Source organism: Metopolophium dirhodum, chromosome 1, assembly GCF_019925205.1.
Source record: "Metopolophium dirhodum isolate CAU chromosome 1, ASM1992520v1, whole genome shotgun sequence".
NCBI lineage: Eukaryota > Metazoa > Arthropoda > Insecta > Hemiptera > Aphididae > Metopolophium > Metopolophium dirhodum.
In genome coordinates this window covers 95,079,720-95,096,653 of record NC_083560.1, presented here as the reverse complement: position 1 = coordinate 95,096,653, position 16,934 = coordinate 95,079,720, and the positions used below count along the sequence as shown (strand labels likewise).

Here is a 16,934-nt window from a genome sequence, read left to right as displayed (position 1 = left end):
CATCCCAAATTCAATTTTCATGTATCAAAATACTAAGAAAAATATTCTGTTTTGGAATATAAAATTAAAACCCTATGTTGTCATTCAAAAAAGTAAAAAAGTTAAAAAATTATAAGGATAAAAATATTTAAAAATATAATGTTTTAATAAAAACGCTGTTTTACATGCGAATTAGATAATGTACATATCTTAACAAACATTAATTCTTTGATTCTATTTATTTCTGTGATTGAAAATACACACTTACAAAATTTTACTCATTTGCACTTTAAGTTAATATATTGAGAGGCTCTCTGTAAGGTCTTATTTCATTGCGTTGAAATTGAAGTTCGCTAATACCATATTTTGAGTATGAAAATAATATGTAGAAATGATCTTATAAAGTTCCGAGCCCTGCTCATTAGGAATTAGGATAACCATTTAAGATATATTATTGTAAGGCCATTGGCCAAGGCATGAGAACTTACTGATGAATAATTAAGTTTTTAATTATTGTGATCATTATTATAATTTATATCCGATACGTACTTTATTTTTGAATACAAAATTTTAAAATCGCTTCGATTCATATAATGGTTATGTAATATACCTAGGCAACAATATTATTCCAATATTCAATAGTTTTGACGACATAATAAATAATTTTTCGCTGTAATAATCATGCGCGTCTCAACACGTTTATCAAAATAAAATTCAATTAAAATATTAGGTCTCGTACAAAAATAATAAACAAAACTTAATTAATTAACTATTACAGATATAAAATAATATTCTGCTAATGTTAGAACTATACAAGATTAATGCATTTACTATTTAATTATGTATATATAGGTATTAGGTACCATACAATATACAACAATAATATGTATAGTTATAAATTTAATTTTAAATAAAACCACAAATCTAATATTTTCATAAATTATTGTAACCACAATCAATTAATAAAGTTGCATAAATATGTTTTAACTATTAAGTTTGTTGGTACATGAAAACTCATAGCAATATTGCATACAACATAATATTGCTATTGCCTATTGGTAAACATATTATTCATTGGTTTGACAGAAATGCATTTTGGATGTTATGAGCATATAGCTCATGATTATTAGTAGGTAATCATTATATTTCAAATATCGTATAATATACGTACATATATGAAATATAGATTTATGGACATCTAATGTAAAACATAAAGTTGCCTATTGTCTATTGATTTATTATAGAATTGTCCATTTGCTATATTTTGCTTAGTGATTTTTGTTTATACGAATTAGATAAATTGACCTGTATTGCTGTATGCATGTTGCATGTTTTAAACATGGATGTTTATTAATATTATTATAATATATGAAAAATGAAAATAAAACAAATTTAAATTAAATTAAATTTGGTTACCAGTGATAATGTTTATTCAAAATTCAAATTCGAAGGCAAATATTTTTTTTCCGTGATAATGTAGTTTTTTTTACCGTCTAATCCATGATATTTTAAGGTCTGATTAGAGATTACTCTGATAAAGAATTTAAGATTCAACAGCCTGCTTTAAACTGGCGACTGCCGACTATAACTTCTGAAGAGCGAGTTCTTCAATTTTTGGTTTCTACATTCTAGTTTTTTCCAACTTTCAATTCAGTCTTGAACTTCTGTTGCGATGGATAATGAAACCTATGACGATGAAATAATTAAAGAAGTAAGTGTAGTCCAAGTCAACATTATTAAATTACGTATATGGTATGTTATCTGAACTAATAGAATTTAAAACTTTATTCAGATACCTGTATATTTGAGCAATGATGCAATGAAATTATTGTTGTTACACTATCCTACAAGATTGTCTAAAAACGATCAATTACTGTCGTCGAATGTTACCCAGGTATGTTCATTAATAGTTGTTAATTGTGAGTGGCCCGTCACTACACTATCCGTCATACTCATTTGTAAATTTTTTTGTATACTTTAACAAAACTTTTAGTAGGTATACAAGTAAAAGATAATAGTGTATTGTTTATAATTAATTGTAGCATAGTCAATAATTATTAATAAATATTTCATAATATTTACACTAAATAATCACAAACCTTTAAGACACATTTTCTAATAATCCTTTAATTGTCATATCTTGATAATATTATTGTCACATATTTTATTTGTTTAAATTATATGTTTTTGTTCAAATTTAATGCCAGTATCTAATATTGCAGAGAATTACTCATTGCATCTAACTTTTAACAATATTTTGTAGAATACAATATGTATGTATGAGATAGGTACACTAGATTTGAAACAAGGTACACATACAATAGCGGTAAGCTAACATACTGTCCAGATCTTTTCCGTTATCTATCTCTCACTCGCTCAGAATCGTTTTTCTTATACAATGATATTATATCATTGAATTCAAGTTTAACACAATTCATTTTACATGTCCCACTTGTTACCTACTGTACAGCAGAGCGACATCTACTTACCCACTTTTTTTTAAATTTTTGGATTATATTATACATACTGCTAATAGAAGATTTCCTATTTGTAATGTCAGATGTCCCAAATTAGGGGTGATTGATCCACTTTTGAGATCTGCTTTCCCTTTTTAAATGGTAATGCATTCACGAAAATTCAAAATAATAATAATTTTTGTTTTACTAACTATGCCCTATGGTTTAAATTATAAAATGTACACTATTATTAGGCATTGACCACTAACATTCAACACACAATCATAAGTTATAATATTAAGAATACATATCCATATGTTTTTAAAGCAAGTTGTATTCAAATCTTATTTTACTATTCAATTTAAATGTTATATACAAATAAAATTAATTAGAATAGTAATTAAGTAGTAAGAATTTTAGACGATTGTATCATAGATATTGGTAATACCATTAATTATAAATACTATAGATTGCTTACTGACCGATTTTTCGGTATCACAAAATATTTACTCCCGGAAGATGGCGAGGCGACATGACTACTAGCGATTACAATGTTATCCGATCTGACCAAACCAGGCGGCCGTGTTAATAGGTGTGGGCTTGTGGTTATAGTAACGTTGGGTATTGTTGTAATCACTAGTAGTCACGTCGCCTCGCCATCTACTGGAAGTAAATATTTTGTGATACCGAAAAACCGGCTAGTGAGCAATCTAGTATTTATAATCAATGGTAATACTTTAAAAATAAATAGTGTCCCCCTTATAGACATGAAAATTTAGGTCACACTCAGTTCACTTAGTAGTGTGAATATATATTTTACATGGTATGGATGTGTGGTGGTAGGGGTTCAACAAACTATAGTATCAAAGAATATGTTCTGTATTTAATTATGTGTTTTATTTTTATAGTGTAAATATAAATCAGAATGTGAAGAGTTAGAGATATCGTATGCGCTTGACACTGATAACAATTATGATAAAGGTCATGGGCAAGAGTTGGCTGCCGAAATGGATAAAACGTCCAAAGATAAAAGCAGCTATCCCAGGTTTAAACATAAATGTACATTGTATATTATGTATAATATCAAAACATATTAATGTATTTTACTCAGACAGATTTAGATTTTTATTGAAATTGTAAACTCTAATAGAAGCAATTGTTAACCTTCAGTAGGTCGCGTGGGTTATGACTTATGAGTACCTATTCCGTCGCGTGGGGTAAAAATTTCCCTTGATTAAACATAATATATTTTTCTTTCACATTTATTTATTTTAAATTTAATATTTTTGTAAGTATATAACAAAAAAAGAATACTAAATGTAATTATTGCTTTTAATTTTACATTTGTTTTATTTTTTTACTTTTTGGACAAATAAATTATATTATTTTAAACTAATTTAAAAATTATTAACATTATTTTTATAATATATAACATATAAATAGAAGCTATATAAAATCTCACCATACTTATAACAACCTGAATAGTATTAAAACATGGTTTAAAATTAGTGTAGTAATAAATTACCCTGCGCGACCTACTGAAGGTTAATAATGTTATACATTCAATGTGCTTGTTCTTAACCTGTTATATTATTTTAATTCTACAAACTAAAATTAAAACTATACGTGTATTATTAATATAGCGGTATGGTTGATCACTTAAGCTTTGAATCCCACAATACATCATCAAATACTACTGATATGATAATGTATACATCTGGAAAAAGTATTCATTTATGTCCACTGAAGAAAACAATGAACATGCTCCCTAAATTATCTCACATTGATAAGATTGACCCAAAGGATGAAAGTAAAAAGTCTTCTCAAAACGGTAAAACAACAATGAAAATCATAATATTTAAAATTGTATATTCATTTGTACTAAAAGTCATAATTATTTAGAGTCTGAGGAGGAAGATGAAGAAAGTGAACAGATTATGGCAAAATTCAAAGATAGGCCTGGTAAAAAAAGTGAAAAGAAAAAAATGCAAGAGATGGTTAAACAACGAGCAATGGAACCTTGGATTGATTTAAACTTTGTACCAAATGGACATTACTTTTCCAGGGTAATATCTAATAGCATTGATTCTATTCATATATATATATATTTAAGTTTTCATGACTTAAGTACATTTAAACCTAGTATTAATTCATTATCAATTGATTAATATTATACAAATATATATATAGATTTAACAATATAATATATTATATTGTTATGTTTAATTTGTGGAATCTGGTCACTATTCAGTATTATTAATTACGGAAGTCTATGTAAAATATAAGTACTTTGTTCGGGCATAGTATACAGTTATTGAATGTGTTTTTTACAATTTAAATACCAATATAAATACAATATTATAGAACAAGTTTATTATTGTATTTTATAAACTATTTATTTTATCACGACTTGCTAATTATTAGTGTGCCACTTTAAAATCATTTATCCGCTGTTTTACATATATATTATTTAATTTTATGCTTCTAATATGCTTAAAATTGGTTTTCCAATGGTTAATTAATAACATTTAATAATATACATTTTAACTTTGAATGCCCATATAGTATTAATCTATTAAACTGATACTGCTTACTTTGCCTTTTTTTAAAAAAACACAGAATTTTAAATAACTGGTGGTTGCAAAAACTGTTTTTTTTCTGTATTTACCAAATTGTTTGTAAACTGTCCATCTCTAGTATATTTAAAAACTAGTGTTAATCTAAATTTCACTTATTTTTACTATTGCATTTTTTTTTCAGGGAGAATTAGAAAAGTTTATGTTGCCATATTCAAATGGAACTGATCTAAAAGATCCTGATATAACAATAACTAAAGTTGAAAAAGAAGTAATCAATGAAAATATTAATGCGATTAGATCACGTCAATTATCTAAAAATGAAATAAAATCATATTCTCTTGAGAAAAAAATAAAAATACTTTTATTTAATGGTAAGTTATTATTTGTTATCACTTATCTCAGACTTTACCTTTTTTAACACTTGTATAAAAAGTTAATTTTAGTATTATTATTTCTAAAATATGGTATAACTATGTATCATAACATATTTATACTATACACTTGTGTATACTATAATTAGGGTTGCCAGATGTGATGATCTGACCAGAACAGTTCCAGTTTCGAGAACTTGTTCCGTTGTTCCATACAGTCTTTAATTTTATTCCAATTATTAGAGGCTAAGAGATCATAATATTGTATTCCACTCTCTTTTAGTTTATCTTTTGACAAAAATCTATGTAATAAATCATAAATTATATTCAAACATAATTAGTTTTTGTAACAAGTTTAATAGAACACTTTATTTTACACAGTTTATTTTTGGATTTCTCACATTTTAAAAGTAATTTAAAATACAAATAACAAATTTGACTTGAATAAAATATTGAATATACTAGGATGTGTTATTGAAACTAACATTTGTAATATTTTTAGCAAAAATGATATCTACGAAGATGTTGATAAATCTACTGCATAAATGTGGTGTGCCAAGTGATGAAAGTGTTATAACAATTTTGACTCATTTAAAAGAAATGGCAGTTTTAGTTCGTGGCAATTGGACCTTAAAGAGTGAAGAACTCTATCCAGATAATACTATATCTGCCCATTTTGGCTTAAGTTTTGAAGTCATGCGCCTTTTAAGAGATTATATTGTAAGATATTATATTAATATTGTATTCATCAGTTTATATATTAGTTAAAAGTTGTTCCAATATATTATTTTCAATATGCAGAAAACTAATTAAATATTATAAGGTGATATATAAAAGTGGTAATTATAATAAGATAATCATTTTACCTCTAAATTTTATAAGAGGTCAATTCACTCTAATTTTTAAACTAATGGAGCTACACATGTTCTGCTGACCATACAATTTGCTATGTTACGCACTTGTAAGACGGAGACAATAAATGTCAGGGTAACGTCCTCTTAAAAAAATAAACTATTATTAGTTGATTTTACCCTAATGCGCAGATGTAAATTTAAATTTGGCAGGATCATAGATGTTCTATAACTTTACAAACAACATTTTTTGTGAAATGTAATATTATGTCCTCATGAGTATTTTACTATAAATTATAAGAATAATAATTTTATCAATTTATGAACAAAAGTATGTTATTTTTTACTGTAAATTTAAAAGATATCCTTTAATTTTTTACATATATTACATACCATTATAATATACTATGAATTGGTCTACCCCGATTTTTTTATAACAATATTCATTTATACATTCGTTAATTATTGTTCAAGATTCACTTATTGGATTCTGACCAGATTGTCAATCGTAAAAACATTGGGAAAATATTTAATGCACCACCAGAAGAAGTTAAGGATGTTTTGAACTCTGTTGCAGTACTGGACAAAACCAAAACGTGGAGACTGCTTGTTACTGACAATGATGGATTTTTAGAAACGTATGTATAAACAATTAATCTTAGAATAATTCATTTTAATGGTATGGCAAGGTAAACATACATTTTGAGTTACATCTCAATTTGATAAATGGTGTATAAAAAATCTGTAACATTAAGAGTTATGACAGAAAAAAAAATTGATGATTCAGTCTTTTTTTATAGTAAAAAAAATGTTTGTTTTATCAATTTTTAGACTCATAAAAAAGAGAGCATAATTATTACCAGGGCTTGGAAGTTTTTTTGACAACCCTTAGAACATTAAAGTAAAATACACATTTGTTTCAAACTTCCCTGATGTCATAAACACATTTTGCTAATTTTGGCATCTTAACTGTTTTTAGTAGAGATGGAGAATTTACGTAAAAAAAATATCGGTAAATTTACCAGTAAATTTTACGGTAAATTTACCAATAATGTTGTAAAAATGGTAAAATAGCTAAATCTTAGAGCCATTGTTATTTTTTACTATTAGACATTAGTAAATACTAAATACGATTCGTATTAGGTACTAATGTTGTATACCTACTTGTTAAATCTAGTTCTTTCTAATAATAACAATAATTAACAAAAAATTTAAAAAATGAATCTAAAATATCTATTGTTCTGTATTAGACATTAGTAATTAGTACATTTTATGAAATATGAATATTGAATTATTCATATTACAATTAATAAATAATTTAAACTAAACTAAACTATCAAAATTCACATTACCTTTATTTCTTTTTAAGTCAAAACATTTATATTTAGACCTAACTTTTGTATTAATAATAGTATATTATCAATATCACATTATCTGCATTCTTGGTATCTCCCTATAAAATCTTTCCTAATTACCTACTGATATTTAATGTTCTAATATATATTAGGGGTGTGGCAGAATATTGATTTTATAGTATATAACAAACTATATAAACAATAACAAGTATATAAATTATAAATATTACAAATGATAATATCACAGAAGTTCCTTTTTCGGTTTACCTACTTTGGTCCAACCTGTTTATTATATTAAGATTTATCTTAAACCGTGATTAGTACTTTATTCATTATTGTATTGTTATCATTTGATAAAAAATATATCTCTTTACAATTTAGACTAGGCGTTTTCGATTTCATTTGATTAGAGAGGTCACACAACATTTTTTTTTGGTAAAAAATAATTTACCGGTAAAAAAAAATTGGTAAAATTTACGGTAAATTTTTTTACCGGTAAAAAATTACCTGGTAAATTTACTCCACTCACATCTCTAGTTTTTAGTGCTATTTTAGGCATATTATCATATATGAATAATCAAATACATTTTATTGAATTTATTTTTATATTTGCTCATCGATCATGCATAAAATTAGTATTTTAATTATTGGAAATTTATCGCAAACGCTTATATATTGAAGTGAATTTTTTTTAGTGAAGGAACAGCAGGTATCTTATTCCTAAACAGTGATTACTATATATCCATAGTATATTTATTATACATTTATACTACTATACTTAAACTATGATAAAAAGTATTTAAAAAAAAAAAAAATGTTTGTGTTTTTTTTTTACGTATTTCCCTATTATAGATTCTAAGCAGAGCGATGAATGTATTGGTTTTACAATGATGTGTATTTTTTAATTTTAAGGAGGCTCCAGTTGGTTGTATTTTAAGGATATTAATAAAGGCAATTTAACATGATGATATTAAAATGACTTGTAAGTGTGTGCAAAGTAAATGATATTAGTAAATGTGAGTTTAAACTTTAATCTGTAATCGTTTTCAGTCAATATTTCCTAGAAATGTCCTGAATTATAACAGTAGGCCCACATAATACCGCCCAGTATATTGATCGTTATTTATATTTGTCGGCAATTAACTTACGCACACGCAAGTATTGACGAAAATTTTAAATTATGATCAACTTTAAAATTCAATTTAAAATAAGCAGTTTTTAGACCAATAAGCTAGACAAAACTGGAGGAATTTGGTTTGACGGATTTTAATTTTGAAAACGGATTATGATAGATTAACAAGTTTACTAGGTTCTGCCAGAGGCGATTTTTAATATTTCAATTATTGTTAGTGTCATGATGAATAATATAAATACAAAAATATCATATTTTTATTCTTGGATATCACAGCCGAAAAAATTAATATTCAAAATCGTCTATGGCAAAACCTAATAAACTTGTAAACCAACCATAATTCGTTTTCAAAAATAAAATCTGTCAAACCAAATTCCTCCAATTTTGTCTAGCTTATTGGTCTAAAAGTTACTTTTTTTCAAACGACTGGAGCCCCCTTAATTTTTTAATTGTTTCTGTCATCACCTTTAGGTAAAAATGCCTTTATTTTCTTCATCAGTATCTTTTCTGATAGTTAAGTGAATCTAGTTGGTACTTTGGGGGGTCAAAAGTAAAAAATTCCCAGCAGTTCTCATAAGCGCCGGGAAAAACAAGAAAAAAAAAATTACGAAAAACCGGGAATTTTTACTCAAAATTGGTTACAAAAATATTGTTACAATAGCAGTTGAAAAATATTAAAGATCATAGGCACCCATTTTTTTTTTTATAAGCATTTTAAGTTCAAATTTTGAGAACATTTATTAAATTTAAAATTTAAAAATGATTTTGTAGTAAAAAATTTATAAAATGTTCAACTTTTATAGCTAAGGATGGAAATTTTACAAGGTTCCAGGTAAAAGGTTATTAAATTACTTTATTCACAATAATATCATCAAATATACTTAATAATATATCATAGGCTGACTGACGTCTTCGCTCAGAATTGTTTTCGCCTACAATGATATTATATCATTGAATTCAAATTTAACACCATCCATTACATTGACACACTTGTGACCTACTGTACAGCAAAGCAACAATCACTTACCCACCTTCTTATTTATTATATCGCATATTTTGACTTTTTAAGCAGGTACATATTGTTAAGCATTAAATAGTAACTTTTATTGCTATAACTTCCAAGCTCTTGTTATAATAATGTATTAAATGTAATGCCTGAATAGTATTTAGTACTCTACTGTTTCATTTATGAACTAAAGCTAAACTTTGTAACTTGAATTGATAATAACTAGCAACTACTGTTTTCTCAAACAACCCAAATTAATAATTTATGTGTATTTTTTTTTATATACTAGTGTGGACAATTATAAGGAAATATGTAAAGAACAAAGTGATTGGTGGACAACAAGAGTAAAGCAAATCAATACCTGGCTTGAACATAAACCAAAAAAAAATTCAATGTAAATTTTATTTATTAAATACTACTTTGTTTAATTTTTTTGACCTATTTTTTCAAATTTGAATGTAAAACTTGTAAGTGTGTATTTAGCTAACTTTATGTATAAAGTGATATAGCGATCCAATGGATATATCTTGGTCATGAGCAGGGTTATGAATTAAATTAATTTGCATGTTGTTTATAGGTCTAATACGAAATCTTATTTTGCATATTTTATGGGTTAGGACATATTGTTGCATGTTTTCATGATTTATTTGTATTAATGCTTATTTTCTTAAAATGTTTTTGTTTTTTTCCGGTCTATCCAGTCTAAATTGGTCTAATAAACTCGTACCTCATAAACCCGATAGTAAAATCATGATTGTTCTGATATCTACAAGTTCGTTATCACTTATTCATATATACATTCGTAATCTTTTACAAACTAGAAAAATAAATAGATACCTACCTAGTTTTAATTATTATTTAATAATTCAAACAATATATTTTTAAATACGTTTTCAATATTTTTACAGAGCACTTTTTTGAATTTTAAGTGCATATCTTAATTTTTCAGTGTATATTTTGCCTGTTTTTAGTGCACAAATGTATGTATATTTAACACTTTTTAGTGCATTAAATTCACAGCCCTGGTCATGAGCTTAAAAGTTAAGATGACCGTTATTTTTATCATTACTTTTTCACCTTTTGATCAATCAACTATTAACTTGAGTTAAACTTAACTAATGTTTCAATTGAAGAAAACATCAATTTTACGCAGAAACGGTCCAATCTAAAATTTGTTGTGAATTGGATATCTCTATGAAAGTGACTTTAGTTGTAAGATAAAACTGAAGGTGCATTCACAATTTAACTTTGTTAGGTATACAAATACTTAATGTTGGTAATACATTATATTATAATATAATATTCAAATCTGTGTCCAGACCAAAAATGCATTTGACAGAAACATGTGTTTCCAAGATTGTCGTTGACAAATGTGTTAGATTTCCCATAATACGTGGTAAAGCCCCGTCCAGACCAAAGACAAATTTGTACATTTGTACAACAAAGTCATAAACTGTATTAATTATAACATTTATTAATTTGTAATGAGTCAACTATTCTTATTTTATAATACATCTTACTTAAGTGAACGACATACATCAAACTTTTCCAATGTCTGCTAAAAATTATAAAAATATTCAATATTCAGCCTTCCTGCAGTAACTTTGGAAATGATCTAAATTGAAATCATTATACTCAGATACAAAATTTGTAGATATATAATAATCGTACTTACAACATACCTACATAATTTTAAAATTTAAAAAAAAACACGCCGTCAATCAACATTGAAAAACTTATTGCTGAAGTTAAAAATACGAAATCTTGTATAATCAAGAAAATACTGACTATAGAGACCATAGAAAGAATAAGACCGTATATTTGATGTTGAAATAAGTGCATCGATGGTAGGTGAAAAAGGTAAGTCCTTTTATCAGAGCTCATAAGCTAAGAAATATGCTTATCAATCTTGCTACGTTGTATTATTTTCTCATTGACATTCAATTTCCTTTTAAAATAACATATTAACTCAGTACCTATATATATATATATATGAAATTTAATTTTTCAAATTTCGAGGTTTTGGTGATATATGAAATTTTTTAAATAATTGTGCATTTATTATGATTTGAAGAATGTTAATTTTACAGTTTTTTTATGTATTTATTAATTTGTATCCGCATTTTTTCGATAAAAATTGTATGGTAGAACAAAATATTAATAGGATGAAATAATTGAAAGCTTTCGACTGACATTTTTTTAAATACCCTCTATACATAATTGTGTAGGTATATTATATAGTGTATGAACTTACGTGCCCTGTTTATTATCATTATAATACCTATTTATTTTAAATACATTTGTATAATTGTATATTATATAAAAATCCCGTATCACGCCTTTGTCCGGAATAAACTCCGAAACTACTGGACCGATCTTGATGAAATTTTTACAATGTGTGTAATTTGGCTGAACTTAAAAGATAGGCTAATTTTAAGAGGGAGAGGATCAACCCCAGGAGGTGCTGGAATTTTGAGATTTCAGATGGACATTTTTGTTTATAAATGATTGCCAAGGGTTTTTAAGCTATAAAAATAATAATAAAAAAATAAATATTATATATTAAATAACTTATAATATTAAAAATGTGAAATGAAAATCTCTGTACAGGCTAAACTCTGGAATTACTTATCAGATATTCTTGATTTTTTTTTTAACAAGAGTACTTTAGGGAGAAGGTTTATATGAAAGAAAATTTTAGGAAAATCCATCGGTGTATAATATATTGGTTGCTATTAGTTAATCGGGCATATTTGTTGATTTGTATTATTATCTTTTGTCAATATACATATATATATATATATATAATATATATATAAGAAGATCTGATAAGTAGTTCTAGAGTTTAGTCTGTATAGTTATAGTCTGTGTATTTATATAGTTAGATATATACATATATAAATTAATGTTTGTGGGTAGATTAGACCTCTGGGAAGTAGATAGGTTAATTAACAAAGAGTTAAATTTGTTTTTTTTTATTCATCGGATTTTATATAAATTGATTATATTAATCCACCGTAGGTTAATGATGGGGTTTTAAGCTATATAATAATAATAATAATAATAATAAACTTTAAACCTATACAAAAAAATGTGACTGGATTTTTAATATTTATCAAATATCAATGCAACAATATTAGGAGCCTTGTATTCAATTTTCAAGCTTATTTACACAACAAAAAAAATTGTAATACCATTCAAAGTAAAAAAGGTAGCCAAGTGGATGTGAAAAAAAACTAAAAGAATTGAAAACTGACAATGTCCATAAACAGCCCAAAAAGAGTCAAAAAATTTTCAAAATTTTATAGTGTGTGGAAAATGAAAATATAAACATTCAATAAAATTTTCATGTATCTACAGTTATTCGTTTTTGAATAGCAATAAAATAACAAAACCGCTACTTGAGAAATCTAGTGAATATCCAATATTGTAAAAATATGAATTTCAAATGCTCATAAAAATTTAATTTGATTTGTTTGTAGACATTTTTTTTTTGTTAAAGGTAGATAAACTTATGAATGATTTTGTATTTCATTCTCAAAACTTAGATTTTAAAAGAAAAATTATTATGAATTTTCAACTCAATATAATTTGCTGATTTTCGTGATTTTTCCGTATTTTGTCAAATTTTAACTTTAAATGCTGTAACAATATAGTAGGAGCCTTGTATTAAATTTTCAAACTTTTTTACCCAACAAATAAAGTTATAGAAAAAAAAAAAATAAAAGAGTAAAATTGGAAACTGAAAATGTTCCTTAACAGTTCAAAACAAATCAAAATATTTTTAAAATTTTATCTTGTATAGAAAATTCAAATATAAACAACCAGTGAAAATGTCATGTATATACGTTAATTTGTCTTAAAGTAACACCAAAAACCAAAATCGATTTTCTCAAAAACAGATTTTGCGTAAAAATGTTTCTTTTGTATTTACGGCGCTTTTGAAAATGAATTTTAAATTTTGACCTCCCAAAAGTACCAACTAGATTCACTTTCCTATCAGAAAAGATACTTTTGAAGAAAATCCAAGCACTTTTATTGTCCTAAAAGGTGATGAATGACACAAAAATATAAAAATTAAATAAAAAATAAAAAAAAACACACATCATTGTAAAATCAATACATTGATCATTCCTCTCAGAATCTAAAATGACAATTCAAATTAAGATTTAAATATAAAAATATTTTTAACTGTATAAGTGTGGCTATCAACCATCAACGTTATTGTTATTTTTTTTCAGTTGTTGAGATCATTTAAGTGAAATCAAACAATCGATGAATATTTATACCTAAGTCCAAGGGCTAATTAGTTATTAGAAAAATACTGAAATTAATTTTACATAGCTGTCAGAAAAAATGTAAGACTGTAGAACCACAAAATATCAGTTTCGCACTGCAGGCCGCAAGGGTGTATGCTATTACATAAAACATGGCTTTCCGTATCGGTGCCGTACCGTCTACAGCATCAGTGGTCCATAAGAAGCCCGACCGGAAGGTCAGGCAATTGTAAAAATTAAATTTCCAGACTCCTTTGAGTGCTCCCCTCCACGGAAATCTTTAGTAAAAGGCGAAAGATTTTTTCGTATTGAAAGGGAACCGGAGTTGTTTAGATGACGGAGTTCGATTCCCTAAATACAATCGGCGAGGACACGACGCCGAGCAGCCGGCTGGTGTTGTGTGAACACGGGTGTCCAGGTTAGCAAGTTGTTGAGGGGTCTGTGCGCGTCCGGCGCAAACTTTTGAGTCTTGACGCCGGCTCGACGGTCGACAGGGAAAACTTATGGTCACAGCGTGCCCGAAATGCCGGGCTACCCCCGTCATAATAGCGTTAGCTAACGATTATGCTCGCGAGCGCCATCTATCGATTGTTTTTCGAAACACCGAAGCATGAACGAATTCATTGCCGAACCAATATGATGTGTTAAAAAGCATATTGTCGAAATAATCTTATATGTCTGTTGTTTATTGTTCTCCGACGATGGCGACACTTTCAAAGTACAAACAATAGATCTAGTTGATCTTGATAATAAGTGTTTATTTTTGGTTCCGTTAAATAATTCTCATTTCGACTAAATTTCGATACAATCAGTGTATATTAACTATCATTATATTATCAAATATCTCTTTTTAGTCTATGTACCTATCACAACCGTTGTTTGTATTACATACGAAAACAATTATTATTCTGCGTATAATGCTTGTGTCGGACCGTAGAAATAGAACTTCCGTAATTCCAAGATCGGTGGCGGTGCCAGCCTCAATTTTATTTACCGTCACCGCCGACGGGTTGAATAAATCGAGTTCAACGTGCGCTGTTTACCATAATCATATATTCGTGTACAACAGCCAACAGATAATCCTGGTGGTGAATATTTGAATCAACACCTATATTATTTTTTTACATGACGAAGGATGAAGATTTAAATTCAGTATGAACACCAATATTACAGTATAATATTATAATATATCACTATATTATATCACAATTCACAAGTTACGTTACCTATCTTTTTTAATTGAATGTTTTATACATACCTATTTAAATCAGTTTCAAAAGTAACTTAATCTGTGTATTTTGTTCAGTTTCACTATAGGTTTGATGAAATATTTACACATTTATTATGACTTCAGACTTGAAACAATTTGAAGTAATAAGTACTTACATTTCTTGGATCTATCTTGATAACAACATATTAAACAATCACAAAAAATATCACCATGACAATGTTTATTTAATATTATTGCATGTAAATATGTAATCTAAAAAATGATTACCTATATGAATATAATATATTCTATCGATTCTATGAAAAAGTCTGAAGATAGATTGTATCTAAAAGCGGTATTCGGTAAAAAATATATCCAAACCAAAATAATTTTTTATTTAACAATTTTTACGTTGAATTTGGTTTTTTTTATGATAATAAAAACCAAATTTTTAGATTTGTATATGATGCCATATTTTATTATACATTAGTTCTTATTAAAAATTCAGATCAATAATAATTGTAACTAAAATTATATTCATCTAAATTGCATTTAAACAGTTAAATATTTATATAAAACTATTTTTGTTGAATACATAACTTATAACTATCTTTTTATGTATGTGTTTTTTTTTTATTAATGGTATTTATTATGTTTTATTGTGTTTAAGGAGTTGTTTTTTTCATGTTGGGGTTTGGAAAATTTAGTTTTTTTTTTGGTGTGTCTGAAGTGTGTATGGGTTTGTATAGACTGTTAAGTGATTGACATCTTAATATCTTATATGTTATATAATATTATATTATCTTTATATGTATATAAGGAATAAGTATAGGTATTTATAGGTCTATGGTATAGGAACTATTTTATTTTATGGAAGTTGTCTAATTTGTATAATTATTGTACCTATTTGTTATTTTTTTTTTACTTTATTTGACTAAGCAAATTTTATTTTTTTTATTTTATATAACCAACAAAAATATAATTTTTACTCTCTTATATAATTTACGGTTTATAATATGTTCTGTATTTAATTTATTCATCTATTATTTATTTGTTATTATGATATAAGGATGAGTATAACCAAGACACCGGGTCAATTCTAAATTTGTAATTAGAAAAATAGATCTAATGTCTATTAAAATATGATATTATAATGGTACAATAACTAAAAATATACAAATTTGATTTTTTCTTTTTGTTTATTTTCTGTTGCTTTTTTCCGTGATTCGTTTTAATTTATAACTTAACAACAATAAAGAATCATGAATCAAGATATAATTTAATAAAAGCACAGCTGTATGCAATGTATAAGTATTAAGTATAATGTGTATGATAAAGTCCAGGGTTTGAAACTTTATGAAATTCATATAGGTATATATATTATTTAAAATTGAATTCTGAACTAACACAACGTGATGCGTGAATTGGGTACCATTAAAAAATAGTAGTAGAAAAAATAGATTAAAACATCTTTGTGCAGAATACAATTAATAATATAATGATGGTAGTAGGGATATTTCTAATTTTTAATATACAAATACATTCATGATTCATCAGCTAGCTCAGAATCTAAAACAGTAAAACTTAACAAATCATAAAATCAGCAGGTATACAAGTAATGGGCTTAATATAACCCGTGGCCTGTGGTTACTTGTATTTTATTCATCCTGGCAGTGCTTGGAAAGTTCCTTTAAAAAGGAAAGTGACTTACTTGATTT

The 16,934-nt window shown here is 26.5% G+C and overlaps 1 protein-coding gene and 1 non-coding gene across 2 annotated transcripts; one reads left to right on the top strand and one right to left on the bottom strand.

The window, feature by feature from the left end:
• The first annotated feature begins 1,530 nt into the window (after positions 1 to 1,530).
• LOC132934720 (DNA-directed RNA polymerase III subunit RPC5-like) lies at positions 1,531 to 10,741 on the top strand. Its single transcript, XM_061001058.1, has 9 exons — positions 1,531 to 1,690; positions 1,772 to 1,873; positions 3,344 to 3,480; positions 4,079 to 4,266; positions 4,338 to 4,501; positions 5,196 to 5,385; positions 5,888 to 6,105; positions 6,711 to 6,874; positions 10,019 to 10,741. Exons 1-9 carry the CDS (start codon positions 1,652 to 1,654, stop codon positions 10,125 to 10,127), a joined length of 1,311 nt encoding a protein of 436 aa, XP_060857041.1. The 5' UTR covers positions 1,531 to 1,651; the 3' UTR covers positions 10,128 to 10,741.
• A 3,469-nt stretch (positions 10,742 to 14,210) lies between these two features.
• On the bottom strand, positions 14,211 to 14,334 carry LOC132937663 (U5 spliceosomal RNA). Its single transcript, XR_009663765.1, has one exon. It is a non-coding gene; the product is annotated as a U5 spliceosomal RNA (small nuclear RNA).
• Positions 14,335 to 16,934: the final 2,600 nt, after the last annotated feature.

Coding starts and splice junctions, on each gene's coding strand:
- LOC132934720 (XM_061001058.1), top strand. CDS start 1,652: ATGGATAATGAAACCTATGACGATGAAATAATTAAAGAA. Junction 1,691..1,771: donor ACGATGAAATAATTAAAGAA/GTAAGTGTAGTC, acceptor AACTTTATTCAG/ATACCTGTATATTTGAGCAA. Junction 6,875..10,018: donor AATGATGGATTTTTAGAAAC/GTATGTATAAAC, acceptor TTTATATACTAG/TGTGGACAATTATAAGGAAA.